Source organism: Coturnix japonica, chromosome 5, assembly GCF_001577835.2.
Source record: "Coturnix japonica isolate 7356 chromosome 5, Coturnix japonica 2.1, whole genome shotgun sequence".
Lineage (NCBI taxonomy): Eukaryota > Metazoa > Chordata > Aves > Galliformes > Phasianidae > Coturnix > Coturnix japonica.
Window position 1 is genome coordinate 48268405 of NC_029520.1, and position 13171 is coordinate 48281575.

A 13171-nucleotide genomic window follows, 5' to 3' on the forward strand; every position below is an offset into this window, starting at 1 on the left:
AGCCTGGGAGCTGGGAGGGGGTGTGCAGCCCTCAGACCTGGGGCAAAAGCTTCCTCATGTCCAGGTGACAATCACTCAACGCACTGTGAATCAGCAGTGAAACTTCAAGTGCTCCTCCCTGTCACCTAAGCATGCCACCAGTACTGATCATGGAATTCTGAAGGATAACACTCGAGTTATTTGGTCCAACAGGCAAAACTTTGTGTCTTGCAGATGAAGGCCTGGTGATACAGTTTGCTTCCTAGTGAGAATTAAGCTGCCGCCTTCCAACACTTCAGCATTCTCCCAGAAACAAATAAAATCAAATCAATCTGAGTAATATCACAATCTCAAACAAACAAACAAAACCAACAAGCCCAACTCAACTATCTCTTGTTTTTTTTTGCCACAGGCCCAACTCCAAAGGCATCCTGATTCAAAACAGTGCTTAAAAACACACATAAGACACATGGGATAAGCCAAACGAAGCCCGTTGCTAAACATCTTCATCATTCCAACCAAAATACCCGTGGCAGAAAAAGAACAAAAGCTGGAGATTATAACAAGAAGCTGGCTGCAAAAGTGAACAGAAGGACTAACTGACCTGACTCGACAATGGATTTGGGCCTTAACAGCACTGTGAAGCTGCCAGCGTTGGGTTGCAGGAGGGAATTAGGGACTGGCAATTCAGTTTGGGAGTGAATTGTTGCACAGCCCCACAAAGCAGCAGAATATTTTGTACTACTCAGGAATTATCTGCCACTCTGAGGCGCTTCCAGGTTGAGTGAAGTGTGTTCACACAACACAAAAGATGACAAAATGCCTGCCAGCCACATTCCATTAGCTGTCAAAGTGCAGCAGGGAAAGGCACAGGAGAGCTGAAAGGGGAACAAATAACGTTTGCATTTAGCGTCTAATGAGATGAAAACCACCCTGATGTATATTCCAAGCCGTCGTTCACCAACACAGACGTCATGCAAGCCAGGCAGCAAAAGACACCGCCTCCATTTATGTGTATAGCAGCAGAGAGGCTGCCATAGCCCTGCCAGCTGCCAGGGCTGTTTACTGCGGCAAATGAGATGCACGAAACCCGGCACCTTTGTTCAGCGAGGTGCGGGGAGCTCGGCAGTGTGAAGGACAAAAGACCTGATTCCGAGCCGTGATGCCAACGGTGAATTTCAGGCCTTCGTCTACAGGGCGAACACATTTCAGCAGTGCTAACATGACAGGAAGCCCTGCGTGCGTGGGCTGTGAGCTCAGCACACACGGGCACGCTGGAGGATGGCTCTCCGCACATCCCCCTGCAGTCAGCCAAACGCTGCTGCTGCCCATCTCAGCCTTGGCTGCAAGCTGCCAAAACATCTGATTTGAAGGCAGAGGCCCCGAGGGCCGTTCCTCCTCCTCGCCCCTCACTCAGCCTGCGGGCTCGGCCACTTGTCCAAATGGAACAGCGCTAAGAGTCGTCCCCCGCAGCCCCGCGACCCACCGCCACCGAGCCCGAGTCAGCACTTACGGTTCGCAAGTAGCAACCATTCCTCAGCCTGCAAATCCCCAGCTGCCGGGGGACCGAGCGAGCTCCTGTGCGACCACGGCACGCACGGATGAGGAAACCCCTCCTCCACAGATGCCCTATTTATTCGCTGCTTTAGCATCCCGCGCTGGGGAGGGGGGGCGGAGGGGAGGGGGGGTTGCCCGTCCTCCTCCCCGACCCCTGAGCTGCGGAGCCGATGTCGGCTCTGAGTCCCGCAGCATTTGGGTTGGCGTTTTACCTGGCAAACGGCCGCATCCCTCCTCAGAGCAAACCCAGCCAGAGCTCTATTCTGACACAACAGGAGAACGCGAAAGGAACGCACGCATCACAGCATCACAGCCGCCCGCGGTCGGCGACAGCACGGTGGCAGCCTGGAGGCTTCGGCAATGACAGCGCTGCTCTCAGAGCTCATTTCGTCTCTCTGTGCAGAGCCTCAAAGCAGGGCGATCTGCAGCAGAGTCAAATTGAAGCGAACCCCAAATCAAGCAAAGGTCCATCCGCACACAGCCCCATGCACACGGTGTATCCTTACTTCCTCTGCGCTCTTCTTTGTCGCCTGTGCCATTCTATCCCAGGTCTTTAAGCACGAATTAAATCTCCCACACACTGCCCTGTCCTCTCTGTAACCTCCCAGTGCAGGAGGAAGGCCTGGAGAGCAAGGAGCCTGAAGGACAAAACAGCCCCATGTCTTTTACGGTATCACTCATCTGTGGAAAAACACACTATCATAATTTGTTTGTTATGACTGCCAGCGATCGTGGGGCAGGGAAATAAGGCAGAAGTCACGGAACCCTGGGTTAAAAGTCACTCCCCACCCAGCAAACATCAGACAGAAAAATAGAAGTTGTGTTAATCCTCCCAAAAATGCAAGGAATGGGCTGGAAATCAAAGGCTGATCAGCATTCAGGTAATCTGCAGACCTGTGTGAGCTTGCCAATCGCTCACATTCAATACATGGCAGAAGAGAAAGCACCAGGCGGACACCTCTACACCTCTCACTGCACAGTTAAATCACACTCGGGCTCCATTCCACCTGACTATGGCTCAGGGATGGTCAGGTGCATTCAGCACAGCAGGTCTGGGACAGGAAGGTGGGAAGAATCCTCCCTGGAGGACCAGCAGGGAGACATGGCCATGCCCAGCCCAGCCGGCTCCCCCCACTCCCAGCATTGCATAACCCAATAAGCCTAACCACCCTGCCTGAGACGATAATGAATCCTGTCACAGCTCCATAATCCCTGAAGGATGGGGAATCTGGAGAGCAAGGAGAGAGAGCAGGCACTTCGTGAGTGATATTTCAACTACAAAGATCATTTCTTTTGCACCAAAATGATTATGGAGAATGAGATTTTACAGTGGTGCTGCCACAGACCAGTATAATTCCACTGCACATGGCTGTACGGTGTAACCACGGCAGCAGACTTTGTTTTGCTTGCTGTGCAGGGTCCATCTGCAGCAGGTAGGAAGACCTTTGAGCTCAGAGCACAGCTGCACTGCAGTGGGGTGGGACGGCACACCGACACGTGGTGCTCACTGTGCTGCCCTGCCAAAGGGCAAAGCAACGTGGCAGAAAATACACCCAGAGAGCAGCTGAGGGCGGTGTGAACTCGCTCGATCCCTGTGCCTACAAGGTGCAGCCTGCTGCCATCCAGGCAGTTATCGAGGCAGACCCACTGCAGGGAGGATGCAGGGATGAAGAGAAAGCACAGAGCAGAGAACTTCACCAGAGCTCACCAGTAAATCAAACAGCATCCCTGTATTGCAAGCACAAGGCATTGCCAATGAAGAGCTTCATCTAATTCTCCTTTTACTGCAACCTGAGCAGTTTCAGACTGCTTGGGAATTTATCAGGGAATCGCAGAATGGTTTTGGTTGAAAGAGACCTTACAGACCACCAAAGTCCAACCAACCTGCCATAGTGAGGCACCATCCAGACTGGCCTTGAGCACCTCTAGGGATGGGGTATCCACAGCTTCTCAGTGCCAGGGACACACCACCCTCTGATTAAAGAATGTCTTTGTAACATTTCTTTTTGGTACACAGTGGAAAACACCCTTTATCTCCTCATCTCAGTGTGAGAAGGAAGAAGCTGACCAGTCATTGCAGTTTAGGCCTCTCGGAGCCCATGATGAGGGCTGTTGGCTTGCAAATACTAAGAAATAATTTAACCCATTCCTGCTACAGACCCAACCAACGTGCCTTCCTCTATGAAACAGCCACCAAGAAACACATCACAGTGTGCCCACAGCCAGAGCAGCTTAGAAATGGCATTTATCTTCCACAGCTTTGTGAAAATGCTGAGAGCTGCAGGATGCTGGGAGGTACAGAAATCACAGAATAGGAATCACCTATTTCCAGTGCCCCCAAATGCGTATTTCTTACTGTCCAAACCAGCCCATGGTCCCCAAACTACCAGAAGCAGCCGCAGATAAAGGCAGAGATTTTCCCAGAGGCTCAAGATTCCCACCTGCAATCAGTGGGTGCTGCTCCTGTCTGGCTGCAAGCTCTGTGCTCACATTAGCTGCTTACCTCTGGACTGGAAGGCAAAGCATGCAGCTTGTGTCAGTGGCAAACAGGCCACGGAACAATAAGGGATACGCCTCTGCCTGTGTACACAGTGCAGGTCCGGTTAAAGCAGGCACAGCTTGGGAGTGCTGCTCCAGAGTACACCAGGGATATAAAAGCCATTCCATGGGTTTTTGGCTATTTACTCATATGCACGCAGCCAGTGCACTGCTTCTTCTGCTGTTTTTGCCTTTGCTTAGGTGGGAGTGCAAGCATACTATGTTTTTTCTCGCAGAGTGCTGCCACAAGGTCAGTGACCAAAGAAAAGCAAAGAGATTTGATGCCCATCTTCATGGTCAGCTCAAGGCTCCCTCTCTGCCTCTTGGTACACTCACATTCCCCCTTTATCAGCAACGACTTCAGCACAATAACCTGCACTGTTAAGAGTTTCTTCTGAGCTGCACAGAATCCATTTGTTCTCTTTCCCAAGCACTTCACTGCCTTAATGCATTTTACCCCATGAAGGCAAACATTTTGAGACCTTTCCAAGTTTGCACCAATCTACTCTCCAGCTGCAAAGTATGCAGCAAGGCTTTGTCACTACACAAACTGAGCACAGACATACAATGAAAGTGCTAAGTCCTGCAAGCGTTGCCATATGGCAGATCTAAGCTTGTCACCATGAACTAAGAGAATCACTTTAAAGACTAAATGGGAAGCTCACCTAATTTGCCCATCTGTCCCAGGATGCTTATTGGTTTTAAAAGGTGCAGTAAGCTACCAGGTGGAACATTCTGTATTGAACAGACTGGCCTGAGACTGGTTTGCTTTCATTCTGATATCACACAGACATACACATACACTGCAATATAGAAAAGGTAGATGTTACCCAAGTTGCTGGGTCAGCCACAGAGACATTAGAGACCATAGAATTGATATCACTTATAAATCTCAATTAGACTCCCTTGTGGATATAGGTTATTTTACACCCCCTAGCCACAGGGTCATTAGTGCTTGTCTACTAGAAAGATTCAGTGTCCAGGATAAAGAGCTAGCTTTCAACACACTGGTCTTCAATAGCTACTTTCTCCTCCAATTCATAGCACAGCTCTGTACATTACTCACTGCTCACACTTTGGCCTGTCACAAGAACAGCATGAGATTCAGTGCCGCCACGCTGGTAGCTATGCAGCACTGTGTTTTCTCCTCCGTTATGCAGCAGTGAGTGAACAACCCCAGTACTGTACAGCCTCCAGCCTTCACAGAATCATAGCATGTCTTGGGTTGGAAGGGATCTTAAGGATCATGAAGCTCCAACCACCCCACCACAGGTGGGGCCACCAACTTCATTTAGTGCCATCCAACCTGGCCTTAAACATCTCCAGGGACGGGGCACTGATGTCACCTTTGGGCAGCTGTTCCAGCACCTCACCACTCTCATAGTAAAGAACTTCCCCTTGATATCCAACCTAAATCTTCATTACCTCTCATTCTACTAGGAGATACTACCTGGAAGTGCAGGAGGGGCCTCCTCCCTAGTGCCCTAAAACACACCACAATATTGAAAGCAGAGCAAAATGAACTCTCCTAGAGACTGATGGATATTTATAACTGAGCAACCAACAACAGCCCAAATGCCAGCCCTGCCCCACACAACAAGGTGAGGGAGGAGATGTGCTACATCCATGCTGCAGAACTGGTCCAAGCACTTAACCATATTCATCCACCTTCATTAGGCATTAAATCCATGATGATCAGCAAAACCAACTGTGCTGCTTGATAACCTTGGACCTGCGGCTTAAAATAACCTTTTCTCATCTCCTTAAACTTCATCATCCTTGTCCTGAATACAAAACTGATAGAAATCACAGGAAGCACATAGTACACTCCAAACCTTTACAGGTGAGAAAACAGGAACTGTATGAAGTCTGCACACCAGCTACCCTATAGCTGAAATACCTTTTTGGATATTCAGTACTGGGATCCACACTGATGCTTTAGGCAAAACTAACACAACAAGACATAAATGATCATAAAGGTGTTCGAAAAGTGACGTGTTACCATAAGATGAGAACAGAAGAAGTTCTGTTATTAAAGCAAAACGTTCTTTCCGACACAGTATCAAATAGAAACGTATCTGGAGACAGATGAGCTGTTGCAAGACTGATTTGCAACCTGTTACATCTTAAGAAGGCAGCTTCTGCTTAATCATTCATGGCTCATGTGTCACCATTAATTCAGATCTCATTCCTGATTATGATCCAGCACACTTAAGCACTATGTTTTCAAGCACAGCCACCCACTTCACCAAACCTGAGGCCCAGGGAAGTAGGCTACAGACAAAACAAAACATTGGGAGATAAATTGAGGCCAATACTAATTTTTGTGTTAGCCTTGTTATTTCTGCACTACTAAGAAACTCAGGTAGGAGATAAGACCAGCTCAGTGTCCTCCTCCTGATCTGTGGTGGAATCACATAGATGCCAGTTAATGTGATCATCCCCCTAAGACTAATACTAAAATGATTGTCATGTTCTTAACTCAAATGTAATAAAGATCTTGAATCCTGTAATAAGAGGTCACTGGTTGGACTGCACAAGTGTTCATTTTAATTTCCATCAGTAGCAATTTTCATTTCACTGCCACACAGAATATACTGAATGAACAACAACATAATTGTACTACGGTCTTCCAGATGTTTTTAGGAAAGAGGCTGAGTAAATAAATAGTCCTAACAGTAAATTAAATTCCATACACTTTTGAAGGTCAAAAGGAAACGTAATCGTTATATAAATCACGCTGTCTACAGGGACAGGCCAGGAATTTGTTCCCAGATTTCATGCATTCATACATGTAATGGTGAATTGGAGGCATAACTTAAAACAGGAGGATCTCCTGAAGAGCCTGAATGAACTCCTATCATACAGCCTTAGAACCAGACTGCATTTGACAGACGTGAGACACAAATCACCCCAACTCTTTACGTAGAACCCACAAATAAAACTGTGTTTCATGTGAATTCTCACATCCTGCCCTCTAGCACTAGATAAGCTGTTTGGTGTCATAATACAGCAACAAGTCATAGTAATAAAAAAATAAGAGGCTAACTTAACTCTCAATAGTAAACTCGAACAGAATTGAAAAGTTTTGTCAGTCAGTTTCTGATGCTTGAGCTTCTGACTTTTATCTCACATAAAGCTTGAAAATACATCATCTTACCGTGCTCCAATGACATCAAAGAGATGTTGCCAGCGATCATTGATTTTGTTCAGTTTATCATCTATTTCTGCAACTCGGTTCTTGTTGCTGGCCTTGATTAGTTGGTCGCCCATTTGTTTCAAGTGAAGCTTATTTTCACTGAACAAGTTTATTTCTTCCATGCAATCCTGAGAAATATAAACAAACACTGCTTAATTTATGGGCAAAGCAAAACAAAACTCTCTGTTTCTTTCCCCGTGTCTGAGTTGTTCTAAACTTGCCTCCACTTTCCTGATTTAGCTTTTCTTATTTTTTAATCAAACTACTTCAAAAGAACCCAAATTCAAGTCTGGGATGGCTTTATTTTGCCAGTATTCATACCTAGAGGAGATCTGAGATTAGACATTGAGAGCTTTAAGCCATGGGGAAGAACAGCAGCCAGAAATAACAATTAAACAACAAAAACACCCTGTTTAAAATCAAACCAATACGAAAGTATTAGACATCACCAACTGCACTGAGTAATGAGAAGGGGCAGAATTAGGCTTCATTTTTGGTTGTGATAATCTCTCATTTGCCTGCCATAACACCTTCCATTGTTCAGTCTTTTCTTTGCCCTCTGGCTGCCAATTGCATAACAGTGAGAGGGGAGGAAGTGGTGAGATGCTCCCAGAACATCAGTAATCCCTAGCAAGGAAGCTCTGGGCTGTGCTATGCATGTCTCAGCCCAGCCCCTCACCAGCACAACTCACACCACACTCATGCCTAAATGCAGTTAGGTGGCATTTCTGTCTTGTGTTTTGTCCCACGTCCGAACACCAAGAAAACAAGAGCTTCAGACAGAGTAGCTCATCACCTCACAAAAGTCTGTACATGCTGTTTTTATAGCATCTGTTGCTTCTAGGAGGCAAGGAAGAGATGAGGAATGGCTGCTGTATGACCAGCTATCAGGAAGCAATTGTAGAAAAGCGGCAATGCTACTTACCTTCTGCAATTTGTCTATCATGTCTTCAATGCTGACATCTGCAGTCTGTAGCACTTTGCTTTCCATTTGTACCAGCCAGGAGCAGAGCTCCTTATTCTTTTCATTGAACACAATCCAGGCATTGAGTCTGTCCTCGATCTCCTGCTTACGGAGAGACACCTATGGATAAGGACACAAATGAAATGCTGACAACATCTCCGTCGGGAAGGAAAACAGTTGATTATGAACCCTCTAATTTCTACTCTGCATTCTATTATGTTTCATTTTTCAGGAGCACTTAATAAGTATCTCTAGCTTTCTTTTCAAAACTGTCAAGCAGATCATTATTAGGAGTTATTTTGGATAGCAAGGCCAAAAGTTGACTAGCAAACACCAGATTCTCTCCCTCAGAAGAACTGCATTGACTGACAGCATTATAAATAACAACACTGTGTAACAATTTACATATTACTCAGTGAAAATCTGAAGATGCCAAACAAGGTAATATAAAGTATATAATTACCACATACTACTTATTATGGCCTCATCTACAGCACAAAAGAGGTAACACCTAGGTAAGCTCTTTTTTTTCTTACTGAAAGAAAACAAACAGGAAACCCTTTGTTCTCACCCATAAACTTTGTGCAAAGATGATGGAATATAACCCTGCTTGCCTCTGTTGCAAATAGCCGCTCCAAATACCACACCATGCCAAGAAAAGTATTTCCTCCTCACACCTAATGTGCATCTTGTGCAATATATGACTCATCAAAATCCTGTTACTGATCCTCCTAATCTAATCTCTAGCACTATCTGGTACCTCAGAGTAAAATCTAAGACTGTCGTGTGGAGGCAAGACCAGCTCCAAACAACTGGGATCAAAATGGGAGGCACCAACTGATATTCTCATTATATTGCTTTTGTCCCTTATTTATTTATTTATTTTTAAGGAAGGGGGTAGGGAGATGAAATGAATCTCTAAATCTTTTATGATAATCTCAGTTAAGAGATCATAGAATGACAAAATCATTAAGAAACCAGTAAGATGACCAAACCTACCAGTCAACCCATCCCCACCACGCCCACTAAGCTGTGTCCCTCAATGCCATATCTCCACATCTCTTCAGCACCTCCAGAGACAGTGACTCCACCATCTCGCTGGGCAGAACATTTCAATATCTCACCACTCTTTCTGAGAAATGTTTCCTAATGTCCAACCTGAACCTCCCCTGGCATAACATAAGGCCTTACCCTCTGAGATAAGGGGCTATGCACATCAGCAACGCTGTTATTACATCTTGAGATGATCTTGACTCTATTTTTGTTTTCTAAGCATGGGGCAACACAGCGTTTAGAATGAAGTTCTTAGTTGACTAACTAGTAAAGGTCAGGAGTAAAGCAGGAAGGAGCCAACAGATCCCACAGAAGCTTCTAAGAACACAAGCCCTTCGAGTCATTCTTTGCTTTGAGCACTATCACCCCAAACCAGCTGTCCCCACTACCAGTTCCAGCTCTGCACCCATCATGCGATGCAGGAGCTCTCTGGCCATCCTCAAGGCAGGCTGCAGATTTACCAAGCACCAGACATCCCTCTTGAATACTAGGATTTGCTAGGCCAGGACTCACTGATAAAAAAACAGTTAAATCTTTGACCAGCCTTGCAAGGGCAGCTATGCAAACACTAATCCCTTGAGTGCATCTGCTCACTAACCATGTTTGTGTCCCTGTCCAGTGCAGCACGGACAGCTGGCAATTCTGTTCCCATGGCCGTGACAGCTGTAGTGATGCCTCACACTTAAAGGCTTTTCCATCTCACTATTTACACTGTAGTAAAAAATACTGATGCATTTTTACACAGTACATGTTGACTCCTCTAATTTGATAGCCAAAACAAAGCAGTTGTGCTAGCAGCAGAACCAATGAAGTGTCCAGGTCTGAGCATCCATGCAGGCTCTCTGGAGGCTCATTAGGGCTGTGAAACATTTCAGTATGTCGCACTGCTGCAGCATGGAATCGATTTACTCCCACTAAGGATTTTTTGTCTAAAACTTATGTAATATTTATTTCCTGCCATATCTCCAAGGTGGGCAGGACACAATACTGTTCCTTCCAGAAATCCAAGTGGAAATCTTGAATCTGAAATGAAATTATTATACAGCCTGGATAGGCAGTAGTTGGGTACGTACGTAACACAGATCAGTTTTCAGGGCTGTTCACCAAAGTTCATCATCAGTTCACAGAAAAAAAAAAAAAAAAAGGAAAAGAAACAACAAACTTCTCTCCTTATAGGTTTAACTGCAGATTTCCATTAGGTAAATGGCTCAGGCATTCCAATTTACATCTAACAGCCTTGTGAGAGGGGAGGGGGGCTGGCATTATTTCCAGAGCTCAGAAACAGTAGCAGAGACAACACTGGTTGTAGATTAACTGTCAAAGATACTAAATACTTTTTTGCTGCAAGGCCAAAAAGAAACCCAAATAGCTATTTCATCACATCAGCGTTTCTGGAATAAATAGAGCTGCTCATTCCTTGCTCTGGCAGTGTTCCCACACTGGCAGTTGCTTCACCTTGGTCTAAGTAAGGATTGGATGTGAAGCATTTTTTTTTTCCTTCTTTTTTATTTTTATGCAAACTGTGGAATAAAAGCCTGTGAGAGGCAACAAGTTTGGCTGCTGACAAGTAGAGTCATCCCGACTGACTTAAAACCTGAAGTATGTTGCTTCTTCCAGTCCTGTTAAGGGGGCAAAGTAAACACCCATTCAAAGTGCATAATAACCCAATGAATCAAGTCCATGTGACTTTGCTGGTACTTTTACCCTGGCTATTTCACATGCAGAACTAAATTAAGTGTAATAACAACAAGACACAAAGAATGCAAATGTTTTGCAGCGTGTTGCTGCAACAGAACAGACAAGCCAGTTCAGAATGTGTTTAAAACCCAGTGTCTGCATTTCAACACATTTTTCTTTATCAACCCATCTGGCATTCTTTGACACCAGATCACCAGGGCATCCCCCTTCCTTTCCCAGTTTCAACCCCTCAGGCAGTTCCTGTGTTTATCCACCCTCCCTCCCCCTCTCCCCCTTTGGCGGCCCTGAACAAAGCCACCTATGGCAGCGCACAGTTGCATCTGGGCTCCTGCAAAGCAGGCGCTTACTACTTACAAAGGGTGTGCAATGAAAATAAATAAATCAATAAATTAAAGATAAAGAAATCACAGCACTGTCGCCAGGAAACAAAGGACAAAGTTCAGCCCTGCTCAGCTGCCCCAGGAGAAGTCCCATTCCCTCCCAATGTGGCAAAAATAACCCAAACCCAAAAGAAATCCCATCTGCTTGGCCTGCTCCCCCTTGCCCTCCAGGACCTACGAGCATCTTGCTATAAAAAAAGGTTATGCAGAAAACTTACTCGCAAACAGAGCTCTTCCCACTGCCTGTGCAAATGTTCCACTTGCTCCTGGAGCACCATCATGTCCTCGGTGAGGATGCAATGCGCCAGCTCCGCCTTCATGGCCTGCAGCTCCTTCATGTTGTGGGCCCAGTCTGCCAGCGACTGCTCCAGTTCCTGCATGGAAACACCCAGCACAAGCCTTGGCACTAAGCTCCTCTGCTTTCCAAACCTGCTCGCTAATCCCCTGCCTGGCCTGTGGGGGAGGAGAGGAGGGGAATGTGCAGAGCTTGTGCAGCGCTCTGCAGCCAGACTGGATGCGGACCCCATGGGTTTGGCTCAGGGCTTTGCCCAGAGCCCAGGGCAGCGCTGCTGCTCATTCACTGATGCTGCTCTGGCCAAATGGGTCAAAATGCTGCTGGAGCCCAGCAGCTCCCCATGCTTCAGGACAGAATTTCACAGCCAGGAAGACATGACCATTTCTTTAGGATTTCAGGTTTTTTTATTTTAGCCAAGTTGTTCCTGCCTGCATTTGTTCCAATTTCAGGTTGGTTACTTATATGCTAAGAAAAAAAATCAGGTTCCCTTTGCTAATGCATGACTTCACAGCCACTTCATCGGATTTCACAGAAATCTGGAGCTTTAAATTGCTCACTCACATAAACACCACTTCTATGGCTCCTTTCCTCCCACTCTCCTTCCCTTTGCAACATGGTTATGCACTTTCCTGATCAGTGTTAAAGAAGCACTGCATGCAACTAGGAATCAGGAGATTCTAAACATTAGGTCCCCCTTTTGCAAGTTGGTCACTGGCTCCTCTGACATAGAACTCAGTTGGTCTCATTTTACAGGGAAAAAAAAAATGCAAGTGGCAGGAGAATCATTCTGGGTCTGAGCCCTATGGGTATTTTCACAGGTCTTTAGATCCAGTCGTTTATCTAAATCCTAAAAGCAATTTCTGGTCTGCTTCAACACTGAAGGAAAAAAAATAAAATAAAAAAGTGAAGCTGAAACATTTACTAGAGTTCAAAACAAATTACTTCTTATAGATGCACAGATATGCGTTTGTTTGTTTTGATAAAGGTCAAATCCCTGCAATAATGAAGTCAGTATCGGAATTTCATACCATTATGCTCCTGGTATTTTATTCTGCTCTGATATCCCAGAGTAGCAGCAGCTGCAGTGGTCCTGTCTAACCCTGATATCTCTGTAGCCAAATTTCTCTGCTTGGAATTAGAGGCAGGAGCTGTCTGTTGCCATTTCACTAATAGTTCAGGACTGCAGCCAGCACTGCTGCTGTGGCAAAGGCAGCCAGTGCTCACAAAGAAGATTTCAGACAGCTGATAATGAGTACAAAGCCTTGGCTCACTAAAAAGCTGATTTATTCCCACCATACAAGTCAACAATTCACTTCATAAAAGAATGATGAAAAACTGACCAGTCCAGAAATAACACCTCCCATCCCTTGGAAATGCTTTGCCACTTAATTTTCATTAAGTACTATGGGCTGCAAGGGTTTATGCCACTCCCTTTCTCTAATTTTCTTTCTTTTTAATTATTTCTGGATCCCACAGGTGTGCACAGTGCTTTGCATCCTTTCAAGGTC

General features: G+C 45.7%; 1 protein-coding gene across 6 annotated transcripts in view; it reads right to left on the reverse strand.

Annotated features, from left to right (window-relative positions):
• Positions 1-13171, reverse strand: part of SYNE2 (spectrin repeat containing nuclear envelope protein 2) — a 156243-nt gene that overhangs the window by 21388 nt on the left and 121684 nt on the right. For all 6 annotated transcript variants that reach the window (XM_015865456.2, XM_015865457.2, XM_015865454.2 and 3 more), the window contains exons 99-101: positions 11587-11742; positions 8199-8357; positions 7235-7401 (exon numbers count right to left, since the gene is read on the reverse strand). In XM_015865456.2, the coding sequence (XP_015720942.1) occupies positions 7235-7401; positions 8199-8357; positions 11587-11742 (482 nt within the window). The remainder of the gene's footprint in view (positions 1-7234; positions 7402-8198; positions 8358-11586; positions 11743-13171) is intronic.